The 18,330-nt window shown below is 39.8% G+C and overlaps 1 protein-coding gene across 9 annotated transcripts in view; it reads right to left on the bottom strand.

Annotated features, from left to right (window-relative positions):
• The window catches only part of XKR6 (XK related 6), a 317,023-nt gene extending 300,165 nt beyond the window's left edge, over positions 1–16,858 (bottom strand). For 4 of the 9 annotated variants that reach the window (XR_013363097.1, XR_013363103.1, XR_013363104.1 and 1 more), the window contains exon 1: positions 15,542–15,676. Coding sequence is in view for 1 of the 9 variants with exons in the window: in XM_077868639.1 (XP_077724765.1) it covers positions 15,542–16,305 (764 nt within the window). In the remaining 8 variants the exon portion in view is untranslated. The other 5 variants (XR_013363100.1, XR_013363098.1, XR_013363101.1 and 2 more) reach the window with 5 other exon arrangements.
• Positions 16,859–18,330: the final 1,472 nt, after the last annotated feature.

The following is an 18,330-nucleotide window of genomic DNA, read 5'->3' as shown; positions in this document are numbered from 1 at the left end:
TAATTATTAAATAGCCTCTAAATAACAGACATATTTATCATTTCAATGTTTTAGTAACTAATTTTTAAGAGCCAATTAAGAATACCAGAAGGGTGCCTGGGTGGCTCAGTTAGTTAAGTGACTGACTCTTGATTTTGACTCAGGTCATGATCTCAGGGTCCTGGGATCGAGCCATATGTCGGGCTCCATAGTCAGCATGGAATTTGGGATTGCCTCTCTTTCTCCCTCTGCCCCTACCCATGCTCACATTCTCTCTCCCTCCCCGCCAAGTAAATAAATAAATCTTTTTAGAAATACCAGAAAATGCAACCTAAATAATATTTGGAATTGACAGAAGAAGCATCTTAAAATAGCTGACTGTTAAACCTTCAATACTAGAGTAATAGGTTCTATCTTTAAAATATCTTATGGATTCCAATAAGAACCTATAAAACATACTGACATGCTTGGATGAAAGAAAATATCTTAGTTTAAGTTTTACACTGAATCATATTTAGATGCTTCAACAACTTCGTTAGAAATTTTTAGGTAATTTTAATCCCTCCCCAGTGGTTATTAACACGAAGAATCTAGGATTTAGTAATATAAAGTTCCAGCATAGGGATCCCTGGGTGGTGCAGCGGTTTGGCGCCTGCCTTTGGCCCAGGGCACGATCCTGGAGACCTGGGATCGAATCCCACATCGGGCTCCCGGTGCATGGAGCCTGCTTCTCCCTCTGCCTGTGTCTCTGCCTCTCTTTCTGTGACTATCATAAATAAATAAATTAAAAAAACAAAAAAGTTCCAGCATAAAATTCCAAATATAAGTATGAATTTTACACACATATTTAAGCCTCTACAATTAACAGGTGGAAAACAAGGGACTTTCAGGGGTACCTGTAGGGGAAAAGTGCCCAACAAGGTCCCCAAGTTGGCAGGACATGGCTTTGTTCAAGTTACATCAGCTGTGCTGACATATCGAGATCCCAAATTGCCCTAAATCAGATGAGCTATTTCTTAAAACTTGAAACACTAACAAGAGTTCGATGTACTACACTTAAAGTGTTTGAACTTAGTTATTTTTAAAGGTTAATTTAAATGGTTACTTGTTTTACCTGACCAATTAAAGTAGGGGTTGGCCTCAGGCTAAGGATAGTACATTTTTAAAGGGTGCAATGAAACAGAGGACTGACATGGCTCACAAATCCTAAAATATTGAATTAAAGCATAAATCAAAGTTCTAAAAAGAAATGGTCTCTTTTATACTTTAATCAATAGCAATTTACATCACACACCGTTCATGTGAAGGATACCCCATGTAAGCACAAAATTCTCTCTGAGTCTGTCCACCCAAACATTACCTTCCTCTTCTGGGGTACGAAGCTGTTGCCTGGGCAGGACTACATTTCCCAGCCCTGCCTGATCTGGTTACAGTCACAGGGCTATTTCTTCACCACAGACTGTCAGCACAAGTGATGTGTGTCACTTCAAGGCAGGGTTTTTTAGGAAGGAATTATGCTTTCTCCATATTTGCTTTCTTTTCACTGGCTAAATGCTGAGTGTTGAGTCCTTAAAGGAGGTCAAAGCCACTATCAGCCAGGACCACCACAGGAGACAATACATTTCTACTGTGCTAAGCCACTGAAATTTGTTACTACAGTTACTGAGGAAAAAAGCTGTAACAGTCACTACCATAAATGTTGTATATTTGCTGCCTTTCACATTTAACTAACTTCTACTTAATTTGGAAATTCTCCCAATCATCCTTTAAAAAAAAAAAAAAAAAACTATGAAAACAGAATGTTTATATTGCTGAAAGCCGTCTGTTTATTCTAGCCATCAGTCTTTTTCCTTGACAACTGGCTACTGTTGCTCTTTTTTCTGTTTACTGTATGCTCAGATGAATTTTAATTTAAAAACTCAGTATAACCACACTTCAAATGAACCAAAATTTAAAACCATTCCTGCTCCACATATGTAGTTCAAATGATGCGGCATTGAGACATTACCATATTCCACACAATGACTAAATTACAGAAGCAGAAATTTTAAAATGGATTAAAATAGCCCCTCTTCACTTCTTTATTGTATGTAAGGGCCAACAAACCATGAGAAGGGTAATAAATTTCACTTAACCTTGAAACACTAGTATCTTCCAAACTAGAAATTTCCGAAAAAACAGAACCTTGGTATTTTCAAGAGCTGCATCTTGACACCGTCACAGATTCAAAAATATGTCAGTTATGGCAAAATGCATGCTTCTGTAACATGGATTCTCTCAAACTCGACTGGCAATATGAGAATGACAACAGTGTAATGGGAAAGCAGTGTTGGTTCATGAGTGATTCTTCCCAGCAGGTTAATGTTTTGAAGCTATCAAGGGCAAGATTTTTCACAAATAAGAAAAACTTCGAGGGAAAAACAAAATGAATACTTTAAGAAAAATGGTGATAATCTTATCAAAGTTTTACCTTCCTTTGGTACAAAACGGTGGTTGCTTTATCGGCTTCAGTACCCATTATGCTTACCACTACCCTTGAGAGGCTTGTGAACAAATTCGTGAAGGTTATCCCTTATATCAGAGCTTTAATTATGGTGAAACTGGCCTCCAGTAGAAACTGGTAGCTCCAAGAATCCACATATCAAAAACAAACAAAAAAAAGCATGTCCCAGGGTAAAATAAGGACTAGAATCATTTTGGTATGGAGTATAAATATCACCCAGACTATTGTGCTGGTATTTTTATTCAACTGTCACTGTTTTTGTTAGTGCTCTAGTTACAAAGTTCCACAGTTTTAAGTAGTCTAGCCTTAATCCTATTTTTCCCACAGTTGTTATTTTTAACACGTGAATTTTGCAGAATGAGAGGTTTTTCAGGAACATATGTATTACACTACATTAGATATGAGCCTATCACAAAATGAGATAGTGAACTGCGCATGCCAAGCGAACAGACAAAACAACACAATCCAGCCTCATAGATCCCCCATTCGAAATCCTTCAACATGTCTGACAGGTGCTATTTCATTTAATCCCAGACTGCTACATCTAAAAAACTACCTAAAAATTCTGTGGTCCCTATCAAACAGGGGAAACCATAAATACAGTCCACAAATGCTACAAACATATTCTCTTTTTCCAAATTTACAATGGAATTGCTTTTAACTTCACCTTCGTCTTAACTTTTGTTTAATTTGCAAATAGAGTAATAGACAGCTTCTTTTTTTCCAGTTTAAAAGTACATCATCGGGCAGCCCCGGTGGCGCAGTGGTTTAGCGCCGCCTGCAGCCCCGGGTTTGATCCTGGGGACCCTGGATCGAGTCCCACATCAGGCTCCCTGCATAGAGCCTGCTTCTCCCTCTGCCTGTGCCTCTGCCTCTCTCTCTCTCTCTCTCTCTCTCTCTCTCTCTGTGTCTCTATGGATAAATAAATAAAATCTTTAAAAAAAATAAAAAATAAAAAAATAAAAGTACATCATCTACTAGGTCTAAGCAAAACCATTTAGGATTGCTTAAATTTTGAAAACACAATTTCCTTTTTAGAAGACAATCTTTTGTTCAGAGTCAGCTTTAATGAAAATTGCCTTAAAGGTAAAATGGCAGCATCATACATAGACAGGGCTCTTTAGAACTACTATCTAGTTGACTACTCTAAAGGTTCATTCCTTACAACCAAGATGACAGATTTGAGAGTTTTGCTCATTTTGATCCAAAATTAAAGGATCCAATCCACACTGTGCTTGCCCATACACTCTGTGGGCAGCCATTGAATCCCCTGACCCCAAGATTCCCAGTTACAAGAAGCCTGAGTTTTCTTACCACTGCCACAGTGCATTCCTAGATGGAGCCCGAAGGGATGTTATTTGGGTATGTGCAGATTTTAGGTGTCCTTGCTGATCCACTGTACTGATAACCCTACCAACATGGAATAACAGAGTAAAACACTGTATGATCCCTTCCTTAGTTATCCTCCCTCTGCCCACAAATCTATAAGGCAAAATGTAATTAAGTCATTTTTCTTCTCTGCTTCCTTCATTCCTATCTCTAATGAAACCCATTTTGTACCTTTTAGATCACTTCTCTCCTTTCATTCACCAGTTTCCTTTTAGGAATCCTATCCTTGGCACTGACTTCAACAAATAGGACATTTCTGAAAATTCGAGACCTGAAATTCACTCTAAATTGAAGATCAATCTCCCCAATACCATAAAATGCCTCTAACCTGTTATTTTGGAACACCAGCAGTGGTAATTTGTGTTAATGACCCTGAAGTACTTCAAACTTCCAAAGAAGATTGTGAATCAAAGGAATATTCAATTATATGCCATACAGTTTTAAAGTTAAATGTCTACAATATCCTAAATCTTTAGTATACATACACATGGCAAATCTAGCTATTTGATTAATACACTTTTACCTACCCATTCCAACTAAGAGTAAGGTCCAATCGGAGATTGTTTAAATAGTGGTGCGATCCATTAAAATCATCATCACAGCTTACATTCCACCCCTCAATACATAGTATGCCCAGTGCTTACGTTTGCAAAAAACTTTCCAAGCAATTCTAACATAAACTCCTTCCCCTTGAGAACTACCACCACTACAAATATTGTAAAAATCAGCCTGTACAACTGTGATTATCACCTCTGTGCAGTGCTGAGGCAACTTTGTGAAAACACAGGCTTTAAAATAGAGAGATTCCAAGGCCCTCCCAGACCTACTACATCATAATCTGTTATGGTGGTACTCAAATATCCAACTCCCAGATGATTCCAAAGCACAAAGTCTGGAAACAACTGTTTTATAATCTTAAGGATCTTAAGAACTGCTATTGTCAGTGACTAAGAAGTCACCAAAGAACCAACATAGGAGTGCAGCATTTAGGTAGGATCTGCAAGAATAAAGAGTGGCCAGAGAGTGTGTGGTCAACCCTACATAGTCCTTTCGATAATACAGAAATCCGAGGGATGGAAGGTGCATCTACCCTGAGAAAAAGATAAGGGTGAAGTATAGAAAATAATTTCCTAGGGATATGGACCTAATGGTACTACTCAGTTGCTTGAATAACATTAGCAGTTACAATTAACCAAGAGTCATAAACCTACCCCACTATCTGCACAGTTTGAGACATCAGACTAGAAATCAGAGGTCTCAGGGGAACTTAGCTTTACATCAAGAGGCCCCAGTGGTTCAAGAATATCATTTCTCCACTTTCAATAATCTGAACAGCAAAGTACCAAAGTAAAGTAATTAGCGAGAAGAGACTTCTGATTACAAGAAGTCTGATGAAGAAAACTGCACATATTTTTCCCATCAGTGAGATCTGCCTTCAAAACCTTTTTCCACCTGTTACCAGTAGTATCAGATTACTTAACCTCTCTAAACCCATTTCTTCTCTGTATAATGGGTGCAAAAACTCATTAAAATTTTAAAAAGACAGTATGTGTAAAAACAGACTTTTCTATATAGTTTTCTTTCCTCCTTAGTAATTTCTGTATCTTTCCTCCACCCTTCTTTAATTTTAGTCAGGCATACTAATAGTTTATACATGGTTCTATTAGTCCTTACCTCAATTAATTGCTATTACATACAAGAAACACGAGACATACTTTATTTTGTTCCTCCAAAAGTAACATGATGTTTAAACTCTGTTTACTGACAACCCACTGAAAACCCATCAGGGCCTAGGTTCATACTAATTTCTGAGGACAGATTTTTGTTTTTTTTACTCTTAGGTACTGATTCCACTAGAGAAGTGTCTCTCAAACTTTAAAGAAGGTAGGAATTACTGGGGAGCTTAAGATACAAATCCCACAATGCACCAACAATTTCATAATTGGTAACAGGCAAGCATTCGCAATGGCTACTAATGCCAGGAAGTAAAAGGTTGCTAAGAAACAGAATATTGACACTTTGCCAAGTTATTAGCCAACAAATTACTTCCTGACTGCAAAGGGGAAAATGTACTTTTATACAGAAAAATCTGGCATCAGGATCTTAACCAGGAAATAAAACGTAGCACCACTAACAGCGCAACAAACCAGGTACCATGTGCTTACTGAAACATATGATGCACAAATAGAAAGTAAGAAGAAGTATTTTAGGCAAAAATACGTAGCCCGAATAAAATCAAGCACACAGATGCACCTTCAAGTTTACACAGAAAAGACGTAAGTCAGATGACACTTGGAAAAAACAATTAAGCAATTCAAAATATAGAACATATGAGAACCAGCCTAGACTCTGCAAAAGTCAATTATCATGAGGGAAATAAAAATTAAGAGAATTGTTCTAGAGTTACAGAAACAAGAAAAATGTGTGAATTGTTATTTAATTCCTGTTTGGAAGGAGAAAATCTAAAAGATAAATTGTTGGGGACAACTGGGCAAATGTGAATATGAAGCAGCTATTACATGATTCTATAAAATTATGGAATAATTATTGAATTATTGTTAATTTTCTTAGATGGGATAATTGTATTACAGCTATGTAAAATTATTCTAGTTATTTAGTATTTGAAGTATAAAGAGGTACAATCTCATAGCATGTTAGACACAAACACAGGCTGACAAAAATATCTATTACTGAAACCAGGTAGATGGTAACAAGTATTCAACATATTATCCTTTCTACTTCTCTGTATGCTTAAAAATTTCCATAATGAAGTTATGAAAAAATACACATTCCCTGGCCCAAATCCCTGAGGCTAATTCCTTAGGCCGGCAATGAAGTAAGCCCACAAATCTGTGTTTCAATTATCCCTGGGCCTATCCTAAAATTCAAGATGTTCTCTGACCACTCTAAGAAATACAGCTGAAGAAGAAAGTAGACTGTGTCTGCTGTCTAGAAGAGTTTGGGTTCTTAATTCCCTGCCAGCTCTATTTTATTGGCAGGCTTCCCAAGCCATAGATTTGGTATCTTCCTCACCTTTGCTATCTTTCTTCATGTGTCTGGTATATTTAAGATGGACTGAAAAGGGGACATAATGGTAAAAGACAAAGTTTCTATTTCATGTACCTCTGATTCTTTGAGACCATCTCCCCAAGGTAAGCGATAATTATCAACTCTACCTCCCTTCCAAGAGTGCTATAAAGAAACCTTGCTTACCTTTCTATGAACTGAATATTCAAGTTTCTTCCTAGAAATGAGTAATGAGCATACAGTCCAATGTCTATAAATTGATAACCAAATAAAACAGAAAAAGCATCCTCACGATTAAAAAAGACCAAATATTGCACTCAAAAGTTTTGATTACAACAATCTAAAAAGCTTATGCTCAAATAGGGCTACTAAAAGGCTTTTACAAACTAAAAGGCTTTTACACAGCAATGGAAGCCAACAAAATAAAAAGGCAATGGGAGAAGATAGTCACAAAAGACATATCCAATAAGGGGTTAACATCTAAAATATATAAAGAACTCTTACAACTCAATATCAGTCAATCAATAAACAAACACTCGAATTAAAAAATGGACAGAGGACCTGAATAGATATTTTCTCAAAGACACACAGATGGCCAACCTGCACACAAAAAGATGATCAATTTCACTAATTACCAGGGAAATGCAAATTAAAACCACAATGAGATATCGCCTCACACCTGCTAGAATGGTTATTATAGAAAGACAAGAAATATAAGTGTTGGCGAGGATGTAGAGAAAAGGGAATCCTCATGCACTGTTGATAATGTAAATCTGTGCAGCCACTATAGAAAACAGTATGTAAGTTCCTCAAAAAATTAAAAATAGAACTACCATACAATCTAGCAGTTCCAGCTCTAGGTATAAATCCAAAGGAAAAAAACACTGAAACAAAAACACCTTGAAAAGACGTATGGACTCCTATGTTTTAAATCATTATTTACAAATACAATAGTCAAGATGTGGAAGTAACCTAAGTATCCATCAACAGATGAATGGGCAAACAAGATGTGGTGTATTATCCAGCCATAAAAGATGAAATCTTGCCATTTGAGACAACATGGATGGACCTATAAGGTATTATCTATCCTAAGGAGGTAAGTCAATGATTTCACTTATATGTGGAATCTAAAAAACAGGGCAGAAAAAAAACTCAGATACAGAGAACAAATTGATGGTTGACAGAGGGGAGAAGAGTAGGGCAATGGAAGTGAAGGGGATAAAGGGCATAATCTTCCAGTTATAAAATACATTTGAGGCAGAAATGTAATGTACAACAGAAATATCGAATTACTATGTTGTATACCTGAAATTAATGAAACACTGTACATCAATTATTCTTCCATTAAAAAAAAACTATTTTAAAAATGGATATTTCAAGATGGAAGTGATACAAGAAACTTTGTTAGCAATATGTAAAATACCTAGGATTTGGTGATTTGTTTTAAGATGTATTAAAATAATGTAATATACCAAGATTGATTCACATTAGACAGAAAAATCTAAAACTGAATCCTATGTAGAAATGTATTAATGACATTGTAATAATATTCAGTGAGTCCTCCAAGCAACACCCAGAAATATATATGGAACCAAAAAAGTACCTATACCTTAACCTAAGTAAAATAAAAACAAAATTTACTTAAAATTATTTCCTAAAACAGCTCACAACTAACATGGAAGCTATCATTAAAAAAAGGAATTTACAAACACTGCTTTTTCAAAGTTAGAGAATACATACCAAATAACAAATTGCAGTAGGTGATTTTGAGGTTCTTCTCCAGTAAGGTTATTAATCTTAGTGAAACAATTCAGAAAACCTCCAAAATATATAGCTGAGATATATGCATTGCTTTAGCTTAATCTAACAGTAAAAAATGTAAAAGATTACAAAAAATGAGCACTTTAAAAGACTAATTTTAGCCGAAATTATAAATTCACAAAATTAGCTAATAAACCAGCATTAATAAATTTTCTGGAAGTCTAAACTTCTATAAATTTTAACATTAACTACAGGAAGACATAAAATGCCTCTACAGATAGCAAAGTTACTAAAAATGATGAGAATGTGTGTAGTATGTCAAAATAACATATGGTAAAATTTCAAAGCAGTCCCTGGGAAGCCTATACATTTTTAAATATTTTATTTGTTCTAACTAGAGCATGAATTAAAAAAAAAAAAAAACTTCAGAGTACTAATATCGATAGCATAATAAACTTTAAAATTGAAGAGACCTTAAAAGATCATTAACTTTAACTCATGACTTGATAAATACGAGAAAATTAAGGTCAGGGACTTTTTTTGTAACTTGAAGAATGATAAACCCAATTTCTTAACTCCAATGTTCCCTTTATACCATGTTACATATATCTTGTTCTTTTTAAAAAAACAGAAAGCTCCAATAACAATAAATAGTGGATTGTCTTTAGGCAAATGTGTCAAAAGTCACTGAATTTTTTAAATGAGGCTGTATGTTCATGACTTTTTTTTAAATTTTAACTTACCAAACAAACAAATCCAGAATTCTAACTAGAAGAAAACAGGTAAATAGAGCATCATAGAGAATAAATTAAAGTGTTAGCCATAAACTTGTTTGCAGAGAGAACACTGTAAAGCAACCAGCCCAGGGTGAAAAAGGCAACATGTATAAATAAACACAGTTTACTTAATTTTGCATCCCACAAAATCTTTCAAGAGTCCAGAATTTATCAGTTACATTTGTCTAACTTGGAATAAAATTTCCAAAATCAAAGCAAATAATGTTAAAAGACAGAAATGAACTGTTTGTGACTTCTGACATGTGCCAACTAGACTTCCAGAATGCTAGACTTCTGTCATAGAGTTTAATGCTTTGTTTCTGGGATCATTCTGGAAATCCTATCCTTCCCACTAGTTGCAATGTTACTCAAAGCATGCCATTGTTTTCATCACCTTTCCTTGTAAATTCAGCATAAATGTCAAGTTTTACTCTTTCTAATCTCTCAGAAATGAGAAATACTCTTCAGAGATGCTCTCTCTCTTCATAGTCAGTCTCCTTTAGGAAGCAGTTCTTCAAATTATATATGTAACTCTTCCCCTCATCACATAGTTCTATGATTTTTCAGGTGGTGGGAAGAGGAAAAGATGACTAGATAAAGACAATTTTATATCTTTGTCTTTGATGATATCAAAGGGTCTTCTTGCCCACTGCAAAACTATAAAATTATTATCCTACATTTTCCTTTAGGTTTAATATCTTCTGTTTACATCCTTAATTCTTTTAGAATTTTTGTTTTTATACGGTAGAGATCAGTTCTTCCCCCATTTGGGTAGTCATATGCCCCCAAAATCACTCGTTAAATAACTCCTTTCCCATTCATGGATTAGAAATGCTTTACTATCTACTAAATTCCCACAAACCTGTCTATTTATTCCCACAAACCTATTTATTCTGCTTCACTACCTATTTGCCTAATTCCTCTGCCAGCCACACATTGTTCTAGTTATTGACACTGAAGAGCACAACCATTTTCTGATTTTTCTGATCAGTCTCAACATTTTTCAACACAATTTTTTTGGTTACACAAAAACGTTTACTTTTCTCCGATCAATTTTTTCTGAAGTTTCTCCTCAAAAAAAAAAAAAAAAAAAAAAAAAAAACTTTACTGAGTTTTTGAACCAGAATTTCATTAAATTTACCAATAAAAATTTTTAAATTATTTTTAAAATAACTGAGATGCCATCTAGTAATAAGATACATAAAGCCACTTACACACGCACACTCACAAACAAATACATGTATACAATCTTCATTTGACTGTGACTAGTACTCTGGCCCCATACAAATGAAATTTCCTTATTTGCAAGGTAACATTTCCATTCCTAAATCACAAAATCTTAGAGCTAGAGGGACATTATAGATCATCATTTAGTCCAACACCTCTTGTAAACTCAGTTATGTTTACCTCAAGCCTACTTGAGAATCATTTCAAAATTAAAATTAATACACCTTTTACATGCAACATAATCATAAAAGTACTCCTCGGATCACACACAAGGCAAAGAAGTGGGCTGCATTTACTGAAGACTGCTTTCAATTTAGGAATCCTTTCAGAATAAGATCTATACTCAGCTCAAAGAAAAAAATAGAGTACCATAAGTACATTCACTTGTAACAGCTCCAAGTACTTTTTCAGATACTCATGTTTCCAAGATAAATCTTTTTGTTACAGTGTGTCCAGGAACCAAACTTCATAGTACCTCATCATTCCATTCCCAATTGTTGCATCATATTTATTAATAACACAAATCCAACAACAATCTGCAAGTGGAATAAGCTGAAACAATTCTAAAAGTGTTTCTCAAGCCTGGCTGCCCATGTAATCACCTGTGGAGCTTCTAAAAATAAGCTTGAGTGGGTTGCACCCTAGGACCTTCAGTATGTTATTTTTCTTTTTTAAAGCTATAGTAGGTTCTGTTCTCAGCCAGAGTTAAGAATCACTATTCCAAAAGATTCAACAAAAACAAAGATCCTTAATATGTCAAGTATCCCTATATATGGGGTGGGAGGGTGGGTGGATGGAGAAGTAGTAATGAAAAAGCATCTTCACCAGCCTAGCAATACTTGCTGCCAATTAAGAGAGTGTGTCCCTACATTGTCAATCTTAAAACAGAAAAAATTGCGGGAGTCCCTTGGTGGGTACTCTTGGTTTGGCTCAGGGCACCACTGAGCTCAAGGTTGTGAGATAGGGCCCTGAGTAGGGCTCCATGCTCAGTGAGGAGTCTACTAAGTAATTTCTCTCTCCTTCTCCCTCTCCCTCTCCCCCTACTCCCTCTCCTCTCTTCCTCTCGAATAAATAAATCTTTAAGAAAAGAAAAAAATTGAGAAAAACAAAGTTTTTTTGACTGTTCATAGATTTGATGGGGCCATTACGATGTGTGAAACCTCTCCATTCCTCGCCCTGGAAGGCAACCCTCCACCCCACACCATCTCCCAAGAGAAAGGACCGCTGATATTTACTTTAAAAATGGCTAACACTATTAAGATTTTATATAAATTCTCCTTTTACTTGGTGAAATAGAAGGATATAAACACATCCACAAAAATAAATAGGGAGATTAATGATTTGGCCATGATGCCATGACATTAGATGAAATTTTGTTCAAACTGTCGCTTCACTACCGTGGAGAACGGCCAACAACACACTGACCACCCTCTGAACGCAGCACAGAAGTAAAGAAAGGCCATTACACCGAAGAAAAACACTTACATACAATGCAAATATGCGAACTAAATCAAACTGTTCTGAAGGTCTAACCCTCCAAGAAAATGATCACACTTTCTAATAACAACACTTTCACTAAACTGAAGCCGGGTGTGACTCATATTCCTGTTATGAATGACTCATATACCTTCTATCCCTGGGACAAGCACCTGAAAAATAGAGCACACAAAGCTATACTATAAGCTACATGTTAAGTAATTACTGAGGGTAAAGCATGCATTAAACAGACCTCAATCACACAATAATACTCTGCAAAAGGTTCATGAAACCAAATCATCTCACCGACAACTGTTCCATGCTCCAATTCTGGCCTAGCCAAAAATATTTTCTTATATTCTGTAAACTTATTTGATGAAACAGTATCAAGTATGTGCTATCTCCAAAGGAAAGGCATCACACAGAGAAGTTTTACCACCCTACTATCAAGAAAAACTAAATTCTCTTAAATAAGCACTAGGATTTGTCAAAGCAAGAGTTAGATAGCTTTACGTTAGGAAAAAAAAGAAAAAAGCCATGTGAAGAGAAAAAACCACAGAAAAAACAAAAGTATTTGTGGTTTAGTGGAATCCATTTTAACAATGTACAACTCTCCCAACATCTTTTCTTAGAAATGTGGCCCAAATCAGTGATAGAATTCCTAGGCCTTGGCCTTTTTGTCACATGACCACACGAAATAGCAAAATTTAAGTAGCAAATATAATTAAGGAAACAACTGTAACCCAAAAAAATCTGGAATAAAAACTCGGATGATGTATGATTAAGTAATTGCCCCAAAATTAGAACAAAACAAAGGTAAAAACCTTTCTGTAAAGCATTTCAAATGAGTATCTTCATTTAAGCCACATGTCTAACAGGCACCAAAGAGCAGATCCTGCTCCTGGAATATTTCAAGTAAAACCAGCTTTCTGGAAAAAATTGAAATAAATAAAATCCTTCTTCAACAAATACTTCTTTTGAAGTATGGTTACCTTGGAATAACTAAGTTAATTCACATATCTTTTGACACTTTATACTTTCAAAACTTCATGAAATATTTAGACATATATTCTAATCTGGAAAAAAATTATAAATATAGTAAAATCACAGGCATCTTTTTAAACATACGTATGCCACTGCAAATCTTAAAAGTCCAATGAAGATCTGGGAAACAAATACACCACCCTATTTTAAACAACTTTAAATCCTAAATCCACACTTAAAATGTACTTGTTGGTTTGTTCCAAAATCTGGACTTCTTACTTTGCCCAAATACAATTAATTAATCAGTTGGGGGGGGGGGGGGATGTTCTGCCTAAAAAACTTGTGAAACTGAACTCCATTTCATTATGTCCAAAAAGCTTACTGCTAATAACTATCTAGGATGGATTACATGAGGAACAATTCTCTCAGGAACTTTAACCTGACACCAAGATTCTTACTGCTAACACTTAACGAGCTGAAGACAGGGAGAGATAGGGGACTTCAGCTTGTTCAGAAGAAACCTAGTTATTAAATTTATGCTGTTATATTTTACTAGTATTTCAAAATCTTTCTCTTCCCCATTCTTCTAGTCCTGCTCCCCCTTCGTTCTTTTGCATCTTACCAATCAGAAAAAGTATCCCCGGTATCAAACACACTACCTTTTGATTCTATATGGATTTGGGTGTTTAGAGATGTTTTTAGATTTAGATTTCAAATTCAAAACATGTCTCAAAATTTTTACTTGACCCCAAGCTACACTCAAAATTGCTAAAAGTTAATCTTTTTTTTTTTTTTTTAGCCCTATTTTATCTCCCCTACCTCTTTCTTACAAGCTTATCATCAGGAAACCCAGTTATTTGCAGACAAATACAAATAGCCCTTTTGCTAGGAGAAAAAAAAAAGGGGGGGGCTGCTTGGTTCAAGCTAGAAAGACGAGTAAACAAGCCTGGGAGCACCAAGAAAATCAAGAACCACTCACTCGTCCCCCATCCTTAATCTGCATATAAATTCTATAGGACAAAGTTCTCTTGCATTCACTTTCATGATTTGACTTAATTCAGTCCCATGCTTTCTGAAACGTTTTTATTTAAAACTGTGAAGAGAGAGCTGGACAAACAATTCAGAAAACAATGAACTTTTACCTCCCATAACTCGAGTACATCTCAGTTAACCGAAATACAAAGCACCTAAAACCTCCTACTAGGTGCAGAATTCAGGGCCCAAAACGTCTCCTCCCAGAAGCAATGTACCTGAAGAGCTCTGTGTCATTTACCTTCAGTTAAGATTTGTTTCTTGCAACTGTTTACCTACAAACTCAGTTTCCAGAACACACTCAAGCTGATTTAAATTGGAGGGCACAGATTTACCAAGATCTTAAGGGGATCCCTTCCTTAGTTTAGCCAGTTAAGATTTACAGCCAAAACAACATCTGCCAAGTGGTTTTTGAGGGGCTCACCACGCACAGGAGAAATTTACAAAAGAAGGAAGGGCCGCAGGGCCAAGCTCTGGGCTTGTGTAAACATAAATCACCTACGCACTGGCCTGGCTACCAAAACCAATGTCCCTCCAGAATAGGCGTTCAGGTGGTTAATTGACTTCCTGGAGGTGAGAGTTAAACGCTTACACCCACCATATACTACACAATTTTACCTGTCACCAGGAAAAGGGCACGTCTAATCCAGCTCCCCCCCGCCCCCCCCCCAAAAAAGTCGTTTTTCCTTCAAGGAGGGCAGCGGTTTGGAGTCATTAGCAGGGGCTGGGGATTGCAGGGGGGGGAGGGGGCGTGGAATAAAGGAGTGCTAAAAGGAGAGGCAGGGCCCCACACAGGCCACTGCGGAGAGAAGACTGGGGAAGAGGGGAAGATGTCTCACCGGGCGGGGGGGGGGCAAAACCGAGTGCAAAACCGGCTGGAAAAAGGGAGGTCCCCCCGCCCCCAGGAGACGAGCTGGGGTGCAGAGAGAGAGCGCTAAGGGCTGGTTACCTTGGGATACAGGGGAAAGGGACAACGGAAACACAGAGGTCTTCCGGAGAGGCGAGGGACGGAAAGGATGAGGCAGGGTCTCGGGTAAGTGCGAACCGGGAAAGCAAGCAGGCAGGCAGGCAGACAGACAGACAGACAGACGGACCGCGGGACTGGGGCCTCCCAGGGCCAAAAGGCGTGGCCAGGGATCCGGATCAAACGACGGTCTTTGGGAGACGCCAGGGCAAGTGCGCGGCAAACCCCTCCTTCAGGACCCCGGGCCGGGCCAGACCCATCCGGGGGGCCCGGCCGCGAGGCACCTCGAGGGCAGGACGCGTCCGGAGGGCCCCGGCCCGGCCCGGCCCGGCCCGCGGGGGCCCTCGGCAGGGCCGACTCCGGCCCCGGCCCCGGCCCCGGCCCCGGTCCCCGCCCCCGCCCCCACCCCCGCCGCGCTCTTACCTCCACACCTGCCCCATCTGCAGCAGGTGGATGACCGACTGCCAGATCCACACGGACAGGCGGCACAGGCGCTGCGCCCCCGGCGTGGCCGAGGCCCCCGGGCCGCCGCGGGCCGCGCCGTGGCCGTAGCCGGCCCCCATCATGGGGGGGCCCCGGCTGCTGAGCCCCTCCACGGCGCCCAGCCCGCCGCCCGTGTAGTCCTGCACGAACCAGCGGAAGCTCAGGCTCTGCACCAGCAGCGACGGCACCAGCACGAAGAAGAGGGTCAGCCCGAAGAAGCCGTAGTCCCCCTTGCGGTAGTAGTCGAGGGCCAGCCACAGGTCGGTGCCCACGTCCCCGAAGAAGACGAGCAGCGCCAGCACGATCCACAGGCAGTCGAGCCACGGCCGCTCCACCTGCGGCGGCGGCGGCGGCGGCGGCGGCCGGGCGGCGGGCGTCGGGGGCTGCTGGTCCGCGCCGGCGGCCGCGGGCGGCTGCAGCGGCTGGTCCCCCCCGTCGGCGGCGGCGGCGCTGCGGCGCGGCTTCCTGCCCAGGAGGGAGCGCAGGCAGGCGGAGCGGCAGCCCCAGTAGCACGAGGAGGTGTTGCAGCAGTGGCAGATGTGCAGCGAGCTGCTCTCGCCGGGCTCGCTGCCGTCGCCGCCGCCGCCGCAGCCGCCTCCCCCGGGCTCCCCGTCCTCCTCGCCGCCGCTGCCCACCGCCTCGTCCAGGTTGTGCAGCTGGGCGAAGCCCACCCCCACGCCACCGCCATCGGATTTCGCCGCCATCTTGACTCTCTTCCCAGCTCCGGAGGTTGGGGGGGGAGGGACGGGAGGGGGGGGGAAGAAGGCAGGGAACGGGGAGGGGGGGAAACGAATGGAGAGGAAGGGGGGCGGGGAGGAAGCGGGGGAGCAAACGAACGAGGGGGGAGTGGGCCAGGGAACCCCCTCCGCTTCCGGGTAGTTGGCGTCACTTCCGGGCGAGCCCCCCAATCGCACGGCGCCCGCAGCTCCCCAGCCCTACCCTCCCGGCCAAGATGGCCGCCCTCCTGTGCCTCAGCTGCTGGGCGGGGGACCGGGGGGTTCTCCCCGCCAGGGCTCCCCTTCCCCTCTTCCGTTGACCCCGAAACCCATCAGGTTGACCCCTCGGCGTTTCTGAATCCCGCTGGGCCGAGTGATGCGGTCCAAAGTGATCCCTGGAGGGGGCAGTGCCAGACGTTTTGGGGTCCCCTTCCTCAGCGTCGCAGCTCACAGCTTTCCTCCAGGAGAAACGCCCCCTAACACCCTCCCGGCCGCTGGCGGAGGGGCGGGACCTCTGAGGGAAGGGGCGGAGCTAGTGCAAAGCAGGTGATTACGTGTCACTTCCGGGAGATAGGATGACCTCATTGAGTAGTTAGGCACCCCCCCCCCCCCCCATCAAGATGGCTGTGTCTCACCTCTTTGGTTGTTTGGGTTGTTTTTTTTTTTTTTTTCTTTCAAAATTCTCTCCTCCTCTTTTTCTTATTTGGGGAGGGGGAGGGTCTTGAGAAGTTACATAAATCAGTTTAGATTCCCACACACAACTTACTGATTCTCACTTGTATTTAGACACCTCCCTCCTCTGTTGACCCCCTGATTTTCTGGTCCCTGAACACTTTACCATCTTTAGTAATAAAGTTTCCATCATTTCCTTAAGAAAACTCCAAACTCCAGCTAAAAGTCAGCCTATTGAGGCTTGTACATTGAAGATTAAATTGGCACTCGTGACCTTGAATGTATTTTCTTCATCATTGAAATGTATTTTTACCAACTTCTTTTTTGAGTATGTATATGTGATTTTAAAATCATGTGACCTTAATTTGTAAAGTTCTGAACTAGCCAGCGTTTAAGCTGTGTCAATTACTCATTCAAGCTCTTTGAATGTGTTAAGACTGCCTTTTAGAATTTTTTTGGTGCTAAAGCTCTGTCAGTAAACATGGCTTTAAATGAGTGAAAATGTTATCGTTGTGCGATATCATTAAGACAGGTGCAAGGTACACGGCTTAATGTTAACAAATTAGAAAAGTGGAGCACCACTGAGTGGATTTGAATTACAATGATATAGTGAAAATATGTTTGAAGACAGACCAAGCAAGCTACGTGGTTACAGTTGTTACTGATCAAGTAAAAAAAAAAAACACTGTGAAATTTAAAAAAAAAAAAAAGTTTTAAATCCTGAATTCTGTCCTTGACCAACAGATTCTTGTGTTCATTTTTCTGATTCTGCCTACTTCTATCTTCAGTGAAACCTGATAAAGCCATAATTTTCTTTGGAATACTGAGGAAAATTTAGGTAATATTTGCACTGAAGTTCTGTGGAAGAAAGGTGCCTTTGAAATTTTCAGTATTATTTTGAGGTATATGGTATTTAACACTATAGCATCTAGCTAATTGGGAGTGTCAGAGCAAACAAGGTTTCCATATTTTAGGACACAACTTTTCGTGAGCATTTATGCTAAGGTAAATCCTGTAAAGACTTTACAGAAAGTATTCATGGAGAATTTTTACCCCAGCCATTGAGGAGGGAGGTAAGGGGAAAGGGAGAGAAGTAATTCCAAAATCTACTTTGGGAAACAAACCACATAACTGTACTCCTTTATTTCATATTATGATTTGAATCTCTTTTTCCCTACGGTAGTAAAAATTACAGCCAGCAGGTAACAATACGTCTGCATATAGATGACATTCTATTTCTTTACTAAATCTGTATTAATGGCATTTTAGAAAGACAGATTAAGTGTAGATTAGGACTGCCTAGGTTTGGATCCCAGTTCCACTAAAATAATAATGTGAATG

The sequence above is a fragment of the Canis aureus genome, chromosome 24 (genome assembly GCF_053574225.1).
Source record: "Canis aureus isolate CA01 chromosome 24, VMU_Caureus_v.1.0, whole genome shotgun sequence".
Taxonomy (NCBI): domain Eukaryota; kingdom Metazoa; phylum Chordata; class Mammalia; order Carnivora; family Canidae; genus Canis; species Canis aureus.
Note: the sequence above shows the minus strand (reverse complement) of the source record. Positions and strands in the feature narration are given on the sequence as shown.